The sequence below is a fragment of the Symphalangus syndactylus genome, chromosome 21, assembly GCF_028878055.3.
Source record: "Symphalangus syndactylus isolate Jambi chromosome 21, NHGRI_mSymSyn1-v2.1_pri, whole genome shotgun sequence".
NCBI lineage: Eukaryota > Metazoa > Chordata > Mammalia > Primates > Hylobatidae > Symphalangus > Symphalangus syndactylus.
This window is the reverse complement of record NC_072443.2, coordinates 86,463,524-86,486,612: the sequence shown is the minus strand read 5'-3', so window position 1 is coordinate 86,486,612 and position 23,089 is coordinate 86,463,524. Positions and strand designations below refer to the sequence as shown.

General features: G+C 54.4%; 1 protein-coding gene across 2 annotated transcripts in view; it reads left to right on the top strand.

Annotated features, from left to right (window-relative positions):
- Positions 1–23,089, top strand: part of PTDSS2 (phosphatidylserine synthase 2) — a 45,218-nt gene that overhangs the window by 5,775 nt on the left and 16,354 nt on the right. For both annotated transcript variants that reach the window (XM_063630921.1, XM_055260075.1), the window contains exons 2-3: positions 7,319–7,420; positions 21,595–21,677. In XM_063630921.1, coding sequence (XP_063486991.1) covers positions 7,319–7,420; positions 21,595–21,677 — 185 coding nt within the window. The remainder of the gene's footprint in view (positions 1–7,318; positions 7,421–21,594; positions 21,678–23,089) is intronic.

The following is a 23,089-nucleotide window of genomic DNA, read 5'->3' as shown; positions in this document are numbered from 1 at the left end:
TTTTCCTCTTGGTCTTGGCCTCCCTGCCCACCATGAGAGTGACCATCTCCAAGGAGGCAGCTGGGTCTTTTCCACTCCCCATGGCAGGGAGCCAGCTGTCTGCATGCCCTCACCCTAGTGAAGTGGCTGAATTGCCAGGATGTATTACAGCTCTGTTCTGTGTCTGATCACAGGACCCACACCTTCCTGGAGAGTCTGCAGGCGGGTGGGAGGAGCCATTAAACAGACCTGGCGTCCTCGGAGGGACACGGAATTCTTCCCATAAGAGTCTTGTGCTATCTTGAGCGGCAGTCTGTCACTTCCAAGATGTGTCGACGTCGTGCTGCATGTAGGACAAGGACCGGAACTCACTCATACGGATCTTACTTTCCAGGAGCATTGGATTTGAGCAGCTCTGAGATGTGTCCTCCTGCAGGGCTGCTATGCCTGGTGCCCTTTCTCTGGGTCCCTTACCCTCTGCCTCCCTTCCTGCTGGGTCCTCTTCATTCCCATCTCTGCTTCCCCAGGGCCAGGAGGGTGCTGGGCACTTGGTGGCCACCTCAATGACAGTGTGCACATTTACCTGAAGGGGCAAAGGGTTATCTTTATATTTCAGGTAATCTCTGTTTTGGGGAAATGGAAAGATGGTGTTGGGTTAGGGTTGATCAATGATCAGCGTCTCCCTGGGCTACACAAGGAGTGAGTGTTGGATTGGTGGCCACTTTAGAAGCCACAGAACAGTCTCTGTCATGGAAAGTCGTATTAAAGGAGTCAAGTTTTACGCCTGTAATCCCAGCACTTTCGGAGGCCGAGGCAGGTGGATCACGAGGTCAGGAGTTTAAGACCAGCCTGGCCAATATGGTGAAACCCGGTCTCTACTAAAAATACAAAAATTAGCTGGGTGTGGTGGCGGGCGCCTGTAATCCCAGCTGCTTGGAAGGCTGAGGCAGGAGAATCGCTTGAACCCGGGAGGCGGAGATCGTGCCACTGCCCTCCAGCCTGGGTGACAGAGCAAGACTCCATCTCAAAAAGTAAAAAAGAAGTCAAGCTTCAATTTTAACTTGGGTTAGTGCGTGATCCTGTCTTTGTGTGCTGTGGAACTTGGTGCTGGTGGGACACAGGCTGCTCGCCCCACCCCTCAAGCTTTGTGTTTATTCCTGGGATTCTGCATGTGAATTGGAGCCTGCGCTGTATCTGGGAGATGCTGACTGGGGTGCGGGCACGTCCGAGGGTCAGGGTGGGGCCAAGTGCAGCCTCCTCCTCCAGTGGGCCTGTGTGTGGAGTGGTGGCATTCTGGGTGTCCCTGAGGCCTGGTTGTTTCCATCTTCGTGAGGCCACGTGGAGATGATGAGGGGTTTCCTGCTGGTCTCTTGCAGAACAGGGGTGAGTGGTGTCCTCATGTTGATCTAGCTTCTGGGTCTCCCATTCTGCATGTGAGCAGGTTGATGGGCTGTTGTCTCTTCCACGGTTAGCCTCTCTTAGGCTGGGGCTCCTTCACCCCTGTTTTCTTAGAGACGTTACTGCCCAGAGTGAGAACCCCTCACGTGGGGTGGCCGTGTGGTTCCAAGGCAGGGTCTTGTGGAGGTCCTGTTAGCTCCCCCACTAGAGGCCTCCCTCACAACAGGCTCCTGTCCCCGCACCTGCACTCCAGCCAGGCAAGAGTCCTGCTCCCGCGCACACCACACCCTGTCTGTCTGTGCTGTGGGCCCTTGGCAGGGTTCTGGGGGTCTGGAGCCCCTTGACCTTGTTCCTCCTATAGGGTGACCTCGTCAGGAAGCCCCAGGATGAGATTGTCCTTGGCTCCTCCGAAGGTCACTTCAGACACGTGCACCCTTTGGGGAGGTCCCTGCTGTTTCTGAGAACTGCTGGGGGTGGAGGCTGAGCCCGAGAGTGCTTGCTCCTTGCGCTCCTTCCTTGCTGTGGTCTCTGGAGGTGCCTCCCAGGCCACGAGCCCTCCCGGCGTGGTTTTACTGGGACCTGGCTTTGCAACAAAACTAGTTGTTTTAACCTCTCTAACCACTCCCATCCTTCTTTTGTTTTTCTCTATAACGTGTAGGGTTTCTTAGCCCTCCTGTATTGGTCTCACTCCACTGGAAGGAAGGCTCAGGAACGCAGGCTGTGCCTTCTCCCGGGTGTGGCTGGGGCGGGGGCTCAGGGAATGGCTGTGATGGCTGAGTGTCCAGGAGGCTCCGGGCCCCACCGCCCGCCTTGCTGCATGACCTTCACAGTGTCACTTACTGGCCCTGACTTGCCCGCAGGCACCACGCACGCTGCATGAAGGTGTCCTGGCTGGGGGCACGGACACAGCCAGAGCCACCGCGCTCCTGGTCATCATCACATCATTGGCTTTGCGATCTAAACCTGTTTTTTTTTTTTTTTTTTTGAGACAAAATCTCACTCTGTCACCCAGGCTGGAGTGCAGGGATGTGATCTCAGCTCACTGCGGCCCCCGACTCCTGGGCCGAAGTAATCTCCCCTCACCCTCCCTCTTCCCAAGTAGCTGGGACCAGACACGCACCACCACAGTTAATTTTTTTTTTTTTTTTTTTTTTGGTAGAAACGGGGTCTCACTATGTTGCCCGAGCTGGTCTCCAACTCCTGGGCTCAAGCGATCCTCCTGCCTCAGCCTTCTAAAGCTCTGGAATTACAGGTGTGAGCCACGGCACCTGCCCCCAAACACTCCTGACTCTTCTTATCCTAACCGGGGTCATCTTACTCTCCTCACTGAAATCTGATGTCTCCTGTATGGAGGAAAGGGTGGGGCTCATGGAGGGGCAAGCCAGGGACAATGGGACTCCTGGGTCCCAGCTGAGCCCAGCCCATTTCCCCTCAAGGGCTGTCTCCAGAAAGACACGTTCTGTAAGTGTTCAGCAGAGGGTGAGTTTCTGGGTCGCCAAATCCAGGAATGGACCACCCTTAGGAATGGAAGTCTAAGAGGGCCTTCTGAAGTGGGTTCTCTGCTGTGATTGTGGGCAGGTCTCTCAGGTACTGAAGGGCCCCACGGTGCGGAGCTCAGCAAGAAGGCTGAGGTTCCCTGCAGTTTCCTCAGATGCAAATGTATCTAAAGAAAAGGTGGTTGATAGTTACAATGAAACTTTTATTTACCTCTGGTTGTCTTAAATGCCTAGTATTGTAAAATATGGCAGAAGAATTCACTTTTATGCCTGTAATCCCAACACTTTGGGAGGCCAAGGTGGGCAGATCCCTTGAGTTCACAAGTTTGAGACCAGCCTGGAAAACGTGGCAAGACCCTGTCTCTACAAAAAATACAAAAAAATCCAACCTGGCCCACATGGCAAGACCCCATCTGTACAAAAAATACGGAAAGTTCCAGCCTGGCCAACATGGTGAAATCCCATGTCCGCTAAAAATACAAAAATTAGCTGGGCATGGTGGTGCGTGCCTGTAGTCCCAGCTAACTCAGGAGGCTGAGGCAGGAGAATTGCTTGAACCCAGGAGGCGGAGGCTGTAGTGAGCCGAGATCACTGCACTCCAGCCTGGGCGACAGATCAAGACTCGGTCTCAAAAAAAAAAAAAAAAAAAAATTAGCTGGGTGTGGTGGCATTCGCCTGTAGTCCCAGGTAGTCTCAGGAGGCTGAGGTGGGAGGATTGCATGAGCCCAGGAGTGGGAGGTTGCAGTGAGCCAGGATCACACTACCTCCCTCCAGCCTAGGCGATGGAGCCAGACCCTGTCTCAAAAGAGAAGAAGAATTCATTTCTCTGTTTTCTTCACTTGGGGCTAGTCCACTTAGCATAACTGGGTGTTTTCATAAGGAAAGTAAAAGTTAATTAAAGGGCATAAAACAACTCCTAAATAAATGGAGAAATAGCCCATGTCTCATGAGTGGGAATCCTGAGTGTTAGTCACTCAGCAGTTCCCCTCACACTACTTTATAAATTCAATTCCATTCCAGTCAAAATCCTAATGGAATCATTTGTGTCAACTTGCCAAACTGCTGTTTAAACTAATATGGATGAAAATTAATGTGGAGTAAATGTGCAAGATTAATGAGGATTAAAAACGATAAAAAGGGCAGCATTCTGGACACAGGTGGACTCTGGCCAGGGTCCAGCCTGGAGCCCCCACCTGCAGTCCTGCAGCTCCACCCTGGCTCTCCATGAAACCGGCTAAGTCCAGGCGTGGGCGCATTCAGTGCAGCACCCACGTGCAGGGGACACGTCCATGCGCCGCCACAACCACGTTCACACCGGAACATTCCATCACCCGGAAGGCCCGTGTCTCCGCTCCAGTCTGCTTTTCATGGATGCAAACTCATTTCCTTGAATTGTGCGTGAGTGACACCAGATGGGAGGTTTCTTTTGTGCCTGGCGTCTGTAGCATGTTTTTCTTTTTCTTTTTTTATCTTTTGAGACGGGATCTCACGATGTTCACAGTGTTGCCCTGGCTGGTCTTGAGCTCCTGGCCCAAAACAGCCCTCCTGCCTGGGCCTCCCAAGGGGCATGTCTTTGAGATCCCTCCACGTTGAGGTCGTTGCCAGCAGCGCGTTCCTCTGAGTGCTGAGCCATGCTCCGCCGGTTGGAGGGACCACGGTGTTCTGTCCACTGGTAGAGTTTTGGTTTGTTTCCCATTGTAGGTTATTATACCTGAAACATCTGCATGTAAGTCTTCGACTGGACCTGTGTTTTCATCTGTCTCAGACCCACGTTTGGGGGTGTGTGGCTGGCTGGATAGTAGACGTAGCGCAGGCCTCACTTTTCTGTGCCATTTTGCAGTCCCACCTGCAGTGCATGAGCATCTCGCTCCGAGACCTCACCAGCACTTAGCATTGTGATGCTTTTAATTTCAGCCGTTCCAGCGGATGTGTGCTGATGCTATGTCATGGCTTGGATTTGCTTTCACGGTGGCCAGTGATGCTTCTCATTTGTTCATGTGCTTATTGGCCATTTGTATGTTTTCCTTGTGACGTGTCTGTTCAATTTTTTGCCTGTTTTTTCATTAAATTGTTTATTGAGCTGTATGAATTCTTTTTTTTTTTTTTTTTTTTTTTTTTTTTTTGAGACGGAGTCTGGCCCTGTCGCCCAGGCTGGAGTGCAGTGTCGCGATCTTAGCTCACTGCAAGTTCCGCCTCCTGGGTTCACGCCATTCTCCTGCCTCAGCCTCCCGAGTAGCTGGGACCACAGGCGCCCGCGACCACGCCCGGCTGATTTTTTGTATTTTTAGTAGAGACGGGGTTTCACCGTGGTCTCGATCTCCTGACCTCGTGATCCACCCACCTTGGCCTCCCAAAGTGCTGGGATTACAGGCGTGAGCCACCGTGTCCGGCCAAGCTGTATGAGTTCTTTATAAATTCTGGATAAAAAGTGTTTTTTTCTTTTCTTTTCTTTTTTTTTTTTTTTTTTTTTTTTTGAGGTGGAGTCTTGCTCTGTCGCCCAGGCTGTAGTGCAGTGGCACGATCTCGGCTCACTGCAAGCTCCGCCTCCCAGGTTCACGCCATTCTCCTGCCTCAGCCTCCCGAGTAGCTGGGACTACAGGCTCCCACCACCACACCTGGCTAATTTTTTGTATTTTTAGTAGAGACAGGGTTTCACTGTGTTGGCCAGGATGGTCTCGATCTCTGACCTCGTGATCCGCCGGCCTCGGCCTCCCAAAGTGCTGGGATTACAGGCGTGAGCCACTGCGCCTGGCTTTTTTTTTTTTTTTTTTTTTTTTTTTTTTTTTTTTTTTGAGACAGATCTTGCCCTGTCTCCCAGGCTGGAGTGCAGTGGCACAATCATCCTAGCGCACTGCAGCCTCGACCTAGGCTTAAGCGAATCTGCCACCTCCCAAGTAGCTGGGACTACAGGCGCCTGCCACCACGCCTGGCTAATTTTTTATAGAGATGGGGTCTCACTGTGTTACCCAGTCTGGTCCTGAACGCCTGGGCTCAAGCAGTCCTCCTGTCTCAGCCTCCCAAAGTGTTGGGACTACAGACATGTGTGGCCTACTAAGTTTTATCAGATATGTGTATTGTGAATATTTTCTCCCAGTTTGTGACTCACCTTTTCATTTCTTTAGGGCACAAATAGTTTACGTTTCATGGAGGCAAGTCCTGGGCAACATGCTTTAAGTGCGTTGTTCACTTAATTTTCATGATGTCCTTGGAAGTCAGAAGCTTCCCCATTTAGATATGAGGAAACTGAGGCACAGAGGGGTGCATCATCTCTCTGAGGACACATTCCGGGGGATGTAGGACCTGGGTTAGACATGAGGACACTCTCCAGTAGATGTAGGACCTGGGTTAGACATGAGGACACTCTCCAGTAGATGTAGGACCTGGGTCAGACATGAGGACACTCTCCAGTGGATGTGGGACCTGGGTCAGACATGAGGACACTCTCCGGTGGATGTGGGACCTGGGTCAGACATGAGGACACTCTCTGGTGGATGTGGGACCTGGGTCAGACATGAGGACACTCTCTGGTGGATGTGGGAGCTGGGTTAGACATGAGGACACTCTCCAGTAGATGTAGGACCTGGGTCAGACACGAGGACGCTCTCCAGTATATGTAGGACCTGGATTAGACATGAGGACACTCTCTGGTGGATGTAGGACGTGGGTTAGACATGAGGACACTGAGGCACGGAGGGGTGCATCATCTCTCCAAGGACACACGGGTGGATGTAGGAGCTGGGTCTCTGCCTCCATTTGCAGGTGGTTGTGCAGAGGGGATCTCAGGCGAGTGTCTGGCACAGGCAGTGGCTGGGGTCTGGGAGCCCCCAGTTCAGGTACTGGGCTGGTTCTGGGCTTTTCCACCAGCGATGGGATGGGACAAGACTGCAAAGAGAGCGCCCTGCCTCCTCCTCCCACGTCTGGCCTCTTGACAGGCCAGAGGACGGGCAGACCCACGGCTTGCGGCTCGCTCCAGCTGGCAGGTCACTCTGCAGGCCTCTGCTCAGGCCCCTTCTCAGCTCTTGGTGTCTTGGGCTGCTGCACTGAATCTCAGATGTTATTTCATGAACCCAAAGACTGGTTGTGTCGGCTTGTCTTGTGCAGTGAAAAGCACCACGTTTACGTGTCCAGTTGCTCGTAATAGCAGGTACCTGCCCTGGACGCCAGTGGCGGCATGTGCCCTCTGAGCAGCAGCCTTCAGCTCCCCAGGAACACGGGGCTCTTCCTGTCCAGGCTCCTGGGGGCTGGTCCGAGCCCTGACTGGCCAGCAGACGCAGGGTCATCTTGGAGTTACCCAGCTAGGGACTTGCAGCCAGTTGCTGGTTGGGAGTTGGAGAGTGGAGTTTAAGCCCTCTCCTTGACGTAGAGAGGATTTGGGGCCTGTTACATGAGTATTTAGCAATGCTGCCCAAGCTCTGACACCATGCTTATGCGTTTTTGGATTTCAGGCGAGCCCACACCTTAACTGTGCTCTTCATCCTCACCTGTACGCTTGGCTACGTGACGCTGCTGGAGGAAACACCTCAGGACACGGCCTATAACACCAAGAGGTAACTGCCCTCTCGTCCTGCCTTCTGAAACTGCCCTGTGCCCCCGTGTGGTGAGTGTGGCGTCCTTGCTGCTTGGGCTGCCAGGGGCTCAGAAGGCCTTCACCAGAGGGCTGCGTGGGGCCGCCAGCTTCTCCCTTGAGTGTGTCTGATGCGCAGACTCCCAGGGCTGCCCTTGGTGCTGCGTGGCGTTCCCGATCAGCCCCCCTCACCGGTCACTGGGAGCCAGGAGTCTGTGTCATCTCCATGTGAGCAGCAGCCTGTGCTGCGTTTCCCCTGAGTTTTTTGCATGTTGAGAGGCTGGAACGAGTTGCAGCAGCTACAGGGCTGAGCCCTTGAGTTTGGGCGTCTCCGGGGGTGAGGTTCCTGCAGTGGCCACATGCTGGTTCCGTCAGCCAGTGGGGCTCTTGCACGGACGGGCCGACACAGACCGCTGACCATCTGGTTGGCAGCCTGCGACCTCGCTTTTGTGGTCAGGAAGCGAGTAAACTCGTCTTCTCAGGTTTATCTCCACAGGCAGGCTAGACCTTGGGTGTGTCCTCTGCCTGAATTCCATGGATTCTGACGCCAGTCTCAGAAGTGTGTGTGGAAGAGAAGCTGATTTTAGAGCCTGTGAATCAGTCTTGAGTTTTCTGCGCCTGACTCCTCTCGCATTGCTCTTCCAACGTGCGCACAGGGTGTGTCTGCCCAGGGCTGCCTCCTGCCCAGCTGCTGACACCATCAGGGCCTGGGCCCCACCTGCTCCGGTGGGATGGTGGGAGGAAGCCGGAGCAGGGTCTGGAGACCAGCACCAGGATGGGGACAGAGGTGGAAGGAGGCATTGGAGGCCTGTTGGTGTCGGGGCCACAAGTCGGCTCTGGTTGGCAGGAGCCCTGGGGTTTGTGGGACTTCTGCTGTCCCTACAGCTCTTGGGCCAGCACTTCATTTTATAAAGCAAGTCTCAGTGTCTTCGTGACTGTTGGACGGGGTGACGGGTATTTCGTAAAGCAAGAGTCTCGGTGTCTTCGTGAGTGTTGGACGGGGTGACAGGTGGGCATGGTGTGAACATCGTCACGCTTGCATGGGCATTGGTGGCCCTGTTTGCCCACTGACTTGCCACCAGCCCTGTGGGCTCCAGAACACAAGCACGCCCAGTGCCCTGTCTGTAGGGGACCGGATGCTTTAGAATCACGCACAGCAGACCTCATAACTGAGCCCCATCTCCCTGGGGCAGTGGGGCATTTCTGGTTAGAAATTGCTGTTAGGGTGCCTGAACCCAGGGCTCTGCGGCCTGCTCCCCAGAGGAGCTCACCCTCCATCCTCACCTGGGAGGTGTAGGTGGCCTCTCCTGTGCTGGTCTCCCTACCCCACTCCTGGCTGCATGCTCTGTGGGATCTCTGCCACCTTGCTGTCATCCCTCTCCCAGTCAGCTTTGCTGGCCCTTCCCCTTTTTTCTGAGCCTGAGGTGCCAGCTTGCTCCCAGGCCTGGCCTGGCCAGCGCCTCCCTTCCTCCAGGCCCAGCTCTCTCCTTCTCCCTTTCTTAGGCAGTCCCAGCGGGGGTCACGTGTGGAACCTGCAGGCCTGGTGTGCACTGTGTAACTAGGCTCCAGAAATAGATGACTGAGCATGTGCTGTGCCTGGGGCCCCTGTGGAGGGGCCACCTGGGGACGCTGGACCTCTGGCTCTGGAGGCAGTGAGGCCATGGGCAGGAGCCTCGTGTGTGCCTAGACGGAGCTTTCAAAGAGGACTTGGTCTGTCTTGAATTCATCCATCAGCACCTGGCTAGGAGGGTCTGTGGCATCTGCCGGGCACAGCAGGGCAGGTGGATTAGGAAGCAGGATTGGGTCTCACCTCAAGCGTCCCACATGGCAAGAATTGTCAAGAGCAGGTGTGCAGGGGGTGTCTTGGGAGCACTCCCTGAAAGCATTCACCAGGCCGCCACCAGGTGCATCACAAAGCCTCACCACCCCAAGCCAGGCCCTGCCCTCCCAGGCCTGGTTCCTATGGGAAGCACTGGGTGACCCAGACCCAGAGGGGCCAGGAGCTTAGACCCCTGAGGGGGCGGCAGCAGTGGGCACTTCCCCTCCTTCCCCCAGCGCTGGCCTCTCCTGAGTGGCCCCCGACGTGAGAGGCTAGGTTCTGCCATCCTGTCCTCTCCAGCAGGGAGCCCCTGCGTGTGTTAACAGGGGCCAGGAGACGGGCATTCACGGGGCCCTGGGCACTTTTCTCTGAGGTTCTGTTCTGGGGACACTGGATGCGCTCCCAACTCACATTCTCTGCCCCCCTCACCCTCTTTGAGGGCACAAAAGAAGCCACCCATCCTTCTCTGCTGCTGGCATCTGGAACCTGCTCCGGACTCCTTCCTGGAAGGCTTGGCTGCCCCAGGTCACCCTGGCACTGACCGTGGCTCTGCGGCTCCTTCCAGTGAAATTGCCGTGGTGCACCTGTACTGAGTCCATTCTCATGGCCTGGACCTGCACTGTTGCACACCAGGAGCCCAGCTCCTGGGCAGCCGCCCTACCCGCCTGCACACAGGGTGCCCGCACACAGGGTGTCCAGAAGGCTACGGGGTCTGGTTTACTTTTAATACGAGAATTATCTGATGTCTTCAAGGGTGGATTTCTTATATAGAAAATACCTTCTAGGTCAGGCACAGTGGCTCACGCCTGTCATCCCAGCACTTTGGGAGGCCGAGGGGGGCAGATCACGAGGTCAAGAGATCAAGACCAGCCTGACCAACATGGTGAAACCCTGTCTCTACTAAAAATACAAAAATTAGCCGGGTGTGGTGGCTTATGCCTGTAGTCCCAGCTACTCGGGAGGCTGAGGCAGGACAATTGCATGAACCCAGGAGGTGGAGCTTGCAGTGAGCCAAGAGATGGAGATGGAGTCTCACTCTGTCCCCCAGGCTGGAGTGCAATGGCGCAATCTCGGCTCACTGCAAGCTCTGCCTTCCGGGTTCACGCCGTTCTCCTGCCTCAGCCTCCCGAGTAGCTGGGAATACAGGGCCGGCCACCACGCCCGGCTAATTTTTTGTATTTTTAGTGGAGATGGGGTTTCACCATGTTAGCCAGGATGGAAATTTTTTTTTTTTTTTGGTCAGTGTTGACCAGGTTGGCCTTGAACGTGTAGCCTCGCCTCCCCTAGCGCCAGAACAACCAGCCTGAGCCACCGCAGCTCCCAGCCTTTGTTTTTTTTTTTGTTTGTTTGTTTTTTTGTTTTTTTTGAGACAGAGTCTCGCTTCTGTTGCCCAGGCTGGAGTGCAGTGATGCGATCTCGGCTCACTGCAAGCTCCGCCTCCTGGGTTCACGCCATTCTCCTGCCTCAGCCTCCCGAGTAGCTGGGACTACAGGTACCCGCCACCACACCCGGCTAATTTTTTGTATTTTTAGTAGAGACAGGGTTTCACTGTGTTAGCCAGGATGGTCTCGATCTCCTGACCTCGTGATCCACCCGCCTCAGCCTCCCAAAGTGCTGGGATTACAGGCGTGAGCCACTGTGCCCAGCCAGCCTTGTTTTTAAAAATTAATATTTGTGTTATTAAAGTTAAAAAGTTATAAAACTAGTGTGTCTTCCTTCAGCTTGCTGTCATTGCTTTTTTTATGGATCTAACAGGTTCCCCACCCTGGGGGATGCTTTTCTTTTTCTTTTTTTTTTTTGGAGACAGAGTCGTGCTCTGTTGCCCAGGCTGGAGTGCAGTGGCGTGATCTCAGCTCACGGCAACCTTCAACTCCCAGGTTCAAGCAATTCTCGTGCCCCATCCTCCCAGGTAGCTGGGACTACAGCCGTGCATCGCCATGCCCCACTAATCTTTTCATATTTTGGTAGAGACAGGTTTCACCATGTTGCCCAGGCTGGTTTTGAACTCCTTACCTCAGACAATCCACCCGCCTCAGCTTCCCAAAGTACTAGGATTACAGGCCTGAGCCACTGCTCCCGGCCCCGTTTTGTTTTTCTTGAGTCAACTTTATTAACCTATAACTTACTATAATCTATGTCTGATTCACGCGTACGGTTGATGAGTTTTAACGGATTCATACTCCTGAGTGCCCACCACTGCATGGAGGTGTGGAAAGTGTTCACTATTCCCTGCGCTTAGAGTGCCTCACCCCACCTCGAGCAGTGCGGATGCATCTCCCCTGCGCTCAGAGTGCCTCACCCCAGCTTGGGTCACCCCGGCTCGGGCAGTGTCAGTGCATCTGCCTGGGTGAGGGCGGGGTCTGTGCTGCCTGCCCCGGCTTCCTGTGAATGCAGTTGCTTCTCCGGCCTGCCCTCTCACGCTGGACAGCGGCTTTGCGGCATCCTTGCTGCGCCTGCCAGTGGGCTCTCTGGGGAGTTTCCGCCACGTGGACGCGGCACTGTTCACTGATCTGCCTGTGTGGGGTGACCCTGGTGGAGAGTCCTGCTTTCCTCACCAGCCCATTACATTTTTATCCCATTTTAAACTTAGTAAATTAAAACTCGTCACACATTTTACTCAATAAAAATACGTGTAGCATATATAAATATAATACACTTAAAATATAAATATCCTTACTTGTAATACATACAAAACATAATGCATATAAATATACTCACAGTGCTGAAGAATAACAAAGTTGGACACAGAAACTACACAATTTCAAGACTTCCTGTCAAAAATGCACTGAAATACCGAGCCCAGAAACAGGCGCACACGACTGCAGGCAGCTGATCCTTGACAAAGGAACAAAGGCAGTTCCATGGAGAAGGGATGTGGCCTTTTCAGCACTGGCGCTAACGCAACAGAACATCCACGTGCAAATCTAGACACAGACCTTACACTTCTCACAAAAACTTAATTCTAAATGGATTCTAGTTAAGCCTAAATGTAAAATGAGAAGCTATAGAACTTCTCTTTTTGTTTGTTTTTGAGACAGGGTCTTGCTCCCTTACCCACACTGGAGTGCAGTGGCACAGTCACAGCTCACTGTAGCCTCCAACTCCTGGCCTCCAGCAATCCTCCTGCCTCAGCCTCCCAAGGAGCTAGGACTACCAGTGTGCACCACCACACCCAGCTACTTTTTAAAAATTTTTGTGGAGATAAAGTCTCACTATGTTGTCCAGGCTGGTCTCAAACCCCTGCTTTGGCCTCCCAAACTGCTGGGATTACAGATACGAGCTATCATGCCCAGCCATAATTATAAAACATCTGAGCTATCATGCTCAGCCACAATTATAAAACATCTTGGAGAAATCACAGGAGAAAGTATAGTGACCTTGGGTTTGGTGATAATAAAATACCAGTAGCACGATCCATGAAAATAAAAACTTGATCAACTGGACTTCATTACAGTTAAAATTGTCTGCTGGGTGTGGTGGCTCATGCCCCTACTCCTAGCACTTTGAAAGGCCAATCTAGGAGGATTGCTTGAGGTCACAAGTTCAAGACCAGCCTGGGCAACATAGTGAGAACCGCCCCCCCATCTCTACTAAAAATTAGGAAAAGATAAATTGGCTAATTGTGGTAGTATATGCCTGTGGTTCCAGGTACTCAGGAGACCAAGGTGAGAGGATTGCTTGAACCCAGGAGGTCTAGGCTGCAGTGAGCTATGATAGCACCACTGCACTCCAGCCTGGGCAACAGAGTGAGACCTTGAAAAAATGAAAATCTCTGCTTTGTAAAAGACACTGTTAAGAGAACGAAAAGATGAGCCACAAGCTGTTGAAAATGTTTACAAAACCCCTATCTGATAAAGGACTTGTGTTCAAAATATGCAAGTTCAAGAAGAAGAAAAGCTCAAGAAGAAGAAAAACAGGCTGGGCAGGGTGGCTCACACTTGTAATCCCAGCACTTTGGGAGGCTGAGGCAGGAGGATTGCTTGAGGCCAGGAATTCCAGACCAGCCTGTGTTACATGGTCTATTAGTCTGTTTTCATACTGATATAAAGAAATACCCAAGACTGGGTAATTTACAAAAGAAAGAGGTTCATCGACTCACAGTTCCGAATTGCTGGGGAGGCCTCAGGAAACTTGGCAAAACGGGAAGCAGGCACCTTCCTCACAAGGCGGCAGGACAGAGTGAGAACGGGCACAGGAAAAACTGCCACTCTTTTTTTTTTTTTTTGAGACAGAGTCTTGCTGTGTTGCCCAGGCTGGAGTGCAGTGGCGTGATCTCGGCTCACTGCAACCTCTGCTTCCTGGGTTCAAGTGATTCTCCTACCTCAGCCTCCCGAGTAGCTGGGACTACAGGCATACGCCACCTCGCCTGGCCAATTTTTATTTTTTTTAATAGAGACAAGGTTTCACCATGTTGGTCAGGTTGGCCTGAAACTCCTGGCCTCAAGTGATCCGCCCACCTCGGCCTCCCAAAGTGCTGAGATTACAGGTGTGAGCCACCAGGCCCGGCCACAACCGCCGCCTTTAAAACCGTCAGCTCTCGTGAGACTCCCTCACTACAGGAGAACAGCATGGGGGAGCTGCCCCCATGACCCAGTCACTTCCCTCCCTCCACACGTGGGGATTACAATTCAAGATGAGATTTGGGTGGGGACACAGAGCGAAACCGTGTCACGTGGCAAAACCCCGTCTCTACAAAAAATACAAAAATTAGCCAGGCGTGGTGGTGCACACCTGCAGTTCCAGCTATTCAGGAGTCTGAGGTGGGAGGATCCCTTGAGCCCGGGAGGTCAAGGCTGCAGTGAGCCAAGATCACACCACTGCACTCCAGCCTAGGCAACAGAGCGAGACCCTCTCTTTCAAACACAAACCTGGGTGACAGCCACTCAGAAGGCTAAGGCAGGAGAATCACTTGAACCCAGGAGGCAGAGGTTGCAGTGAGCCAAGATGGGGCCACTGCACTCCAGCCTGGGTGACAAAAGCAAAACTTTGTTTCAAAACAAAAAAAAAAACCTGGGTGAAAGGTCTAAGCAGATGTTCACCAGAGAAGATATTCAGACGGGAGATTGCGGTGGGAGGGTGCCCAGCATCGTTTGTCCTTCAGGAACTGGAAGCCGGGAGACACCACTGCATACCTGATGAAGGGGCTAAAACCTTAAAAACGGACAGTACCAAACGCTTCCAGGAACTCACCATTGCTGGTGGGAATACAAAAGGCTAAAGCCACTTTAGAAGACAGTTTGACAGACTCTCACAGAACTAAATATAAATACATTCTTGGGCCGGGCACGGTGGCTCACGCCTGTCATCCCAGCACTTTGGGAGGCTGAGGCAGGTGGATCACGAGGTCAGGAGATCAAGACAAGCCTAGCCGACATAGTGAAATCCCATCTCTACTAAAAATACAAAAAATTAGCCTGGCGTGGTGGCAGGCACCTATAATCCCAGCTACTCAGGAGGCCAGGAGGTGGAGGTTGCAGTGAGCCGAGATCACACCATTGCACTCCAGCCCGGGCAACAGTGCAAGGCTCTGTCTCAAAAAATATGGATATAGATATAGATAGATAGATAGATTCTTACTATGCAGTCTAGCAATTTTGCTCCTAAATATTTGTCCAACTGAATTGAAAACTTATGTCCACATAAAAACCTGCAGGCAGGCCAGGCATGGTGGCTCACACTTATAATCCCAGCAGTTTGGGAGGCTGAGGCAGGAGGATCGCTTGAGCCCAGGAGTTCAAGACCAGCCTGGGCAACATAGTGAGACCCTGTCTCTACAAACTAAAAAACTTAGCCAGGTGTCACAGCACACACACATGGTCCCACCTGTCAAGAGGCTAAGTGGGATCTCTTAAGCCCAGAAGGCAGAGGTTGCAGTGAGCTGTGACTGAGCCACTGCACCGCAGCCTGGGCAACATGGTGAGACCCCGTCTCTAAAAGATAGTGATGAGCATCAAGCCGCGATGACAGGGAGGAACCTTAAATACATGTTTCTATAAATACAGGTTCCTAAGTGAGAGGAGCCAGTTGAGAAGGCCACGCACTATGTGATTTCAGCTCGATGACCTGCTGGAAGAGGCGAAATGATGTCGTAGTGAAAACATCAGTTGTTTCCCGGGGAAAGGGGAGAGTGGATAGTAGAACGCCCCATTCATATGGCAGTGAGGCCACTCTGGCACCGTCCTGGTTGGTACATGACACTGCGTTTGTCTGAACCTGTAGAACTGGACAACACAAGAGCAGACCTTGTGCAGATTTTAAACATTCATTGAAGAGATGGGGGTCCCAGCAGGGAAGGCCAACTGACAAGAATCTTAACTACTGCAGATGCATTCCATGACCTTCCTGAAGGGTGTTCAGAGGAAGGTGCTGAGTAACTTTGGAAATGAGCAGTGTCTATAAGGCCAGAGGCAAAAGGAATGGCACAGACGCTGCTCTAGTCGATGAAATTTTGCTCCACAGAGGTGCTGGGTGGCAGCTCTGTCACTGTGGTGTGTATGATGGCTGTGGGAGGGGAGTCTCTGGGTAATCAGAGGGAGGAGGAGGGGAGTCCCTGGGTAATCAGAGGGAGGAGGAGGGGAGTCTCTGGGTAATCAGAGGGAGGAGGAGGGGAGTCTCTGGGTAATCAGAGGGAGGAGGAGGGGAGTCCCCGGGTAATCAGAGGGAGGAGGAGGGGAGTCTCTGGGTAATCAGAGGGAGGAGGAGGGGAGTCTCTGGGTAATCAGAGGGAGGAAGAGGGGAGTCTGGGTAATCAGAGGGAGGAGGAGGGGAGTCTCTGGGTAATCAGAGGGAGGAGGAGGGGAGTCTCTGGGTAATCAGAGGGAGGAGGAGGGGAGTCCCTGGGTAATCAGAGGGAGGAGGAGGGGAGTCTCTGGGTAATCAGAGGGAGGAGGAGGGGAGTTTCTGGGTAATCAGAGGGAGGAGGAGGGGAGTCTCTGGGTACAATCAGAGGGAGGAGGAGGGGAGTCTGGGTAATCAGAGGGAGGAGGAGGGGAGTCTCTGGGTACAATCAGAGGGAGGAGGAGGGGAGTCTGGGTAATCAGAGGGAGGAGGAGGGGAGTCTCTGGGTACAATCAGGGAGGAGGAGGGGAGTCTGGGTAATCAGAGGGGGGAGGAGGGGAGTCTCTGGGTAATCAGAGGGAGGAGGAGGGGAGTCTCTGGGTACAATCAGAGGGAGGAGGAGGGGAGTCTGGGTAATCAGAGGGGGGAGGAGGGGAGTCTGGGTAATCAGAGGGAGGAGGAGGGGAGTCTCTGGGTAATCAGAGGGAGGAGGAGGGGAGTCTGGGTAATCAGAGGGAGGAGGAGGGGAGTCTGGGTAATCAGAGGGAGGAGGAGGGGAGTCTCTGGGTAATCAGAGGGAGGAGGACGGGGGTCTCTGAGTAATCGGAGGAGGAGGGGAGTCTGGGTAATCAGAGGGAGGAGGAGGGGAGTCTCTGGGTAATCAGAGGGAGGAGGAGGGGAGTCCCTGGGTAATCAGAGGGAGGAGGAGGGGAGTCTCTGGGTAATCAGAGGGAGGAGGAGGGGAGTCTCTGGGTAATCAGAGGGAGGAGGTTGGAGTGATCCCTGTGATGGTGGATTACCATTGCACATTTAGCCCAGAAGAGACACAGATGGTTAAACAGTGTGTGCGCAGTGGTTAATGGATACACAGGTATCTTGTTGCTCTGCAAGCTGAGGGGGTGTAGAACCGGCTATGCTTGCAGCAGTGAGCACACCCAGGCCCAGATCCTGGTTCCTGGTGCCCTCCAGTCCACGGGGCCAGGGCTTTGAGGAGAAATGGCTGATTCCAGCACCGGGGCAAGAAATGCCCAGGATCAGCTGATCCTGGCAGTTCCAGAAAGTGAGGAGCTCCGTAAACAAAACCCCACAGTCACGGGATTGTGTCCCAGCGAAAGAGCCTCCCAGTGGCCAAAGAGCAACAAAATAATGAAGTGGTATTAGAATATAACCCAAAGTAGAAAATAAACATAACATAATGAAGTAGTATTAGAATATAACCCAGAGTAAAAAATAAACATCGACAAGCCCACATAGAATGTAACCCAGAGTAGAAAATAAACATCCATGAGCCCATACTGATCTAAGTGATTGAATAAATAAACAGAGGGAATGAGACCAACCTTCCCTGCAGAAGATTTTCAGTAAATTAGGTAGATCCCTCCATTCCAGGAGGTGGCGTGAGCTCCCGGCCCCACCGTGCGCTGCATGTGGTGACCTGACCTCCTTCCTGGGCGTGCAGCACGGAGAGGGCAGTGGGAAGGGGATGCTGCGGCCGAGGTGCCCGCAGACAACCCCGAGCCCGGTGGTCAGGTCAGCATCCACTGGTCATGTTCATGGCATGGCGGACGGGGAGGCTGCTGCCCGATCCTCCCAACCCCGACAACCCCAGCCCGGCCATGCAGAGGCACAGCCGACCGTCTCACTAAGGAACATTCCACAGAATTCCTGACCAGGCCTCCTCCAAACCATCCAGGTCATCAGAGACAAGGAGAGTCTGAGAAACCGTCCCAGCCTAGGGGAGCCTGAAGAGACAGGATGAGTAGATGCCACGTGGCGTCCAGGAAGGGATTGTTGGGGCGGGGCAGGGGAAGGACATCAGGGGAGAGCAAAGGAAGCGTAGGCCTCAGCAGCCGTGTAGCAGCACTGGCTTTTTTTTTTTTTTTTATGTTTTTTTTTTTTTTTTTTTAATTTTTTTTTTTTGAGACGGAGTCTCGCTCTGTCGCCCAGGCTGGAGTGCAGTGGCGTGATCTCGGCTCACTGCAAGCTCCGCCTCCCGGATTCACGCCATTCTCCTGACTCAGCCTCTCCAAGTAGCTGGGACTACAGGCGCCGCCACCATGCCCGGCTAATTTTTGTGTTTTTTAGTAGAGACGGGGTTTCACCGTGGTCTCGATCTCCTGACCTCGTGATCCGCCCACCTCGGCCTCCCAAAGTGCTGGGATTACAAGCGTGAGCCACCGCGCCCGGCCTATTTTATTTTATTTTTTGAGACGGAGTATCACTCTGTCACCCAGGCTGGAGTGTAGTGGCGTGATCTTGGCTCACTGCAACCTCTGCCTCCTGGGTTCAAGTGATTCTCCTGCCTCAGCCTCCCGAGTAGCTGGGATTACAGGTGCCTGCCACCACACCTGGCTAATTTTTGTATTTTTAGCAGAGACGGGGTTTCACCACGTTGGTCAGGCTAGTCTCGAACTCCTGACCTTGTGATCCGCCCACCTTGGCCTCCCAAAGTGCTGGGATTACAGGTGTGAGCCACCGCGCCCAACCAGCACCAGCTTATTAATGGTGAGATGTTAATGGGAAAACTGGGCATGTGAGATATGGGAGCTTTTACTATTTTTACAATAATTCTGTAAATCTAAAACCATTCTAAAATTAAAAATTTATTTTAAAAATGCAATATATTTGTTTTCCTTTTAAAGCACTTCCCTCATTCTTACCCAACGGACACACCTTCTTAAGTACTTAAGTAATTCTTTTTTTTTTTTTTTTTTTTTTTTTTTTGAGACTGAGTCTTGCTGTCACCCAGGTTGGAGTGCAGTGGTGGGATCTCAGCTCACCGCAACCGCTGCCTCCCAGATTCAAGTGATTCTCCTACTTCAGCCTCCCGAGTAGTTGGGATTACAGGCATCTGCCACCACACCCGGCTAATTTCTTGTATTTTTAGTAGAGACGGGAGTTTCATGTCGGCCAGGCTGGTCTCGAACTCCTGACCTTTTGTGGTCCACCTACCTCAGCCTCCCAATCCAAGTGCTAGGATTACAGGTGTGAACCACTGCGCCCGGCAAGTAATTCTTATGAACAAATCAGCCTTATAAAGTTGTCATAAACATTACGTGATGTGTGGCCAGGTTAGAGTCCTGTGTGACCCGGTCTGAGCTGGCCCCTGGGCAGCATGCCATGGGGGTGCCACAGGCTGATTCGGGGAGCACCGGCATGGGGTGATGCATGCCTGTCGGGCACATGGCCTGGGGTGACGCGGATGGTGGCCTGGGATGATGCGCGCCTGTCAGGCGGATGGCGGCCTGGGCAGATGGCGGCCTGGGATGACGTGCACCTGTCGGGTGGATGGTGGCATGGGGTGACGCACGCCTGTCGGGTGGATGGCAGCCTGGGATGACACACGCCTGTCAGGCAGATGGCGGCCTGGGATGACTGCGCCTGTCGGGTGGATGGCAGCCTGGGGTGACGCGGATGGAGGCCTGGGATGACGCGCACCTGTCTGGTGGATGGCAGCCTGGGGTGACGCGCGCCTGTTGGGCAGATGGCGGCCTGGGGTGACGCACAGCTGTCAGGCGGATGGTGGCCTGGGATGACGCGCGCCTGTCTGGTGGATGGCAGCCTGGGGTGACGCGCGCCTGTTGGGCAGATGGCGGCCTGGGGTGACGCACAGCTGTCAGGCGGATGGTGGCCTGGGATGACGCGCGCCTGTCTGGTGGATGGCAGCCTGGGGTGACGCGCGCCTGTTGGGTGGATGGCGGCCTGGGGTGACGCACAGCTGTCAGGCGGATGGCGGCCTGGGGTGACGCTTCTGTTGGGCGGATGGCGGCATGGGGTTACACGCAGCTGTCAGGCACATGGCGGCCTAGGGTGACGCAGATGGCGGCCTAGGGTGACGCGATGGAGGCCTGGGGTGTCATGCACCTGCACCAGGAGCAGCTTCCCTTGGCCGGTGCCCATGTTCCTCTTTTCATTTTTATCTTTTCTGAGGAGGGCAGGGGGACATTTCACTGTCTTTCCACTGAATGTTATGACCCTCCCCACGCCCCATGGAGGCACGTTGATGTGGGGCCCGTGTCTGGCTCCAGGGGGCCCTGAAAGGTACTTTTCACACCTCCTACCCCTCAGTACTGAGAGACCTCGGGAGGGGCACCTGTGACAGGGACACGGGCCCCACCTTGCTGAACCCAGCAGCGAGGGCATCTCTGCCTCTGTCCCTGGAGGCTGACAGCGGTAGTGTGGGAGCTGGGGCCTGGGTGGAGACCGGGCCAGAAACTCAGGTTTCGCCTGGGTGGGCCATGAATGTCCTGCCGAGGGTGAGACCCTCAGCGCTCTGGGTGGAGAGCAGCACCCGCCCAGAACCACCAGACCCTTGTCCCGGCTGCACCAGGGGCCAGCGACCTTGTGCCCTCCTCCATCCTGCAAGCCTCCGGCAGGGCTTGGCCTCACCTGCCTCTGTCTACTCAGGACTTAAAGGACCAGGCACTCCTGCAGGCAGAGAGGGGAATTTCTTAGACTGAAGTTGTTACTAGGTATTTTTTAACAGCGCTGTCTTAAAAAATAGATAGCTTGTCTCTGTGGCCCCCGTCTATTCTTGCAGCCACAGGAACGTGTGTGTGTGTGTGTGCAGCAGCTTCCTTCACGGCAGCCAAAACCCAGAGGCAACCCAGCGTGCGAACACGCCAAGGTGTGACTGTCGGCACAGCACTGCCGAGCCGTGGGAGGGACTGGCTGGTGCAGCGGCCAGTGGGTCTCAGACCCTGAGCTGAGCACGACTGGAGAGGATGGGCATATTCGAGTGTCTGCAGAGCACAGAGCGCGTCCGCAGAGCACATCTGCAGAGCGGGTCCACAGCTTGGGTGCAGGGAGCGGATGTGAACAGTGTGCCTGTGACCAGGGCTGTCTGCACAGCCACCGGCCTAAGCTGCTTCTCACAGAAACCCACTGGGACTGGCTGAGGCCGGCCCCAAGGAGCTTTGCCGAGGAGGGAGCACCTTGCCCCTGCCCAGCGTGGTCCCTCGCACCCTCCTTCCCGTGAACCTGCATCTTTGGTTGCAGTTACAGCGCTTACGCTTCCATTTTATGAATCACAGGAGTCCCGTTGGTTTTGGATGAGTTGACCCCAAAAAGACACGAGAGCTCTCTATAGACACTTCCTGGGGTCCTGCCGCGTTGCAGCAAGGAGACAGTAGCTCCTGACGCCTTCCCTCCTAGATGGGCTTTGTGATTGCTGATGGTCACATGCGGGGCATTCGGTGGCCTCTGTGTAGAGCGAGTGTCTTCCTGATGTGACACTGGGAACCACCAGCAGCCCGAACACAGGGACTTTCTCCCAGCCACTGGGCGGGCGGCAAATGTGAGCGTGAACGTCGGGCCCAGGGTGGTGGAGGTAGCTGGGCCTTCCCCGCCACAGAGGCGGCAAATGTGAGCGCCCAGGGTGGTGGAGGTAGCTGGGCCTTCCCCGTCGCCGCGGACTAGCCCAGCTCTGCCCGAGGCCCCTTCCTCCCGCCCCAGCATCAGGGGCTGTTCCACAATGGGTGTCTGGGGGTCCCTGCAGCCTCCCACCTCCCTCCTGGGAGAAGCCTGCACACACTGAGGGGCTGTTTGTTCTTTATTTGCAGAGGTATTGTGGCCAGTATTTTGGTTTTCTTATGTTTTGGAGTCACACAAGCTAAAGACGGGCCATTTTCCAGACCTCATCCAGGTAACTTGCCATTTCCTTTCCCGTGTGCCCCTGTGGCAGTTCTGTTTTGAGCGGCCACTCTGTGTCTGTGCTGCTGGGTGTGAGTGTCCTGTCCTCCCCTCCGCCCGGCCCCTCCCCCAGGCCTCCGAGGTCACTTCCCACATGGACGAGGGCGTGGGCTTCTGAGCTGGCTGTGTGCTCCTCCTCTAACCACCGAGGGTCCCTCCAGGCCTTCTCTGGCCCTTTCACTCTTCCCTGTCCAGGGCTCTCCGGCCCTTTTCTTCCTGCTTCTGCTTCCTCTTTCCACAGACCAGAGTGGCCGAGGGCTCCAGATGGGACTGTGAGGCCAGGGACTGTGGGCTCTAGGTGGGGCTCTGAGACCAGAGGGGGCGGGGGTGGGTGAGGGCGCCAGATGGGGCTGTGAGGCTGGAGGCAGGTAGGTGAGGGCACCAGATGGGGCTGTGAGGCCGGGGGCGGGTAGGTGAGGGCACCAGATGGGGCTGTGAGGCCAGAGGTGGGTGGGTGAGGGCTCCAGATGGGGCTGTGAGGCCGGGGGCGGGTAGGTGAGGGCTCCAGATGGGGCTGTGAGGCCGGGGGCGGGTAGGTGAGGGCTCCAGATGGGGCTGTGAGGCTGGAGGCAGGTAGGTGAGGGCACCAGATGGAGCTGTGAGGCCGGGGGCGGGTAGGTGAGGGCACCAGATGGGGCTGTGAGGCTGGAGGCAGGTAGGTGAGGGCACCAGATGGGGCTGTGAGGCCGGGGGCGGGTAGGTGAGGGCACCAGATGGGGCTGTGAGGCTGGAGGCAGGTAGGTGAGGGCACCAGATGGGGCTGTGAGGCCAGAGGTGGGTGGGTGAGGGCTCCAGACGGGGCTGTGAGGCCAGAGGTGGGTGGGTGAGGGCTCCAGATGGGGCTGTGAGGCCGGGGGCGGGTAGGTGAGGGCTCCAGATGGAGCTGTGAGGTGCCGCCCACCCCGTGCCCTTGAAGTGGTTGCCCAGCGCACTCTGCCTCGGCCACCAGCCCACCTTATGGCCCTGAGTTCTAACAAACCCTCGTGGGCCAGAGCATCCCGCCAATCTCAGTGCACTCTGTCCCCCAAGTCCCACCCCAGGAAGGCGGGCTCAGGCCTCTGTAGGGTCGGGTGTTTCCCCTGAGTGGCCACATGAAGTAATTAGAAACATTTTCTGTTTCAACAGGAGTATGTATTATAGAAAATTTCGAAAATACAAAGATACTTAAAAATAAAGCTACCCACAAATAATAACCACTGTTAAATTTTCACGTGTTTGTGATACAGACATATTCACTTGTTTGTGTATACGGACGTATTCACGTGTTTGTACGGACATATTCACGCGTTTGTGAGATACGGACATATTCACGCGTTTGTGTGATACGGACATGTTCACGCGTTTGTACGGACATGTTCACACGTT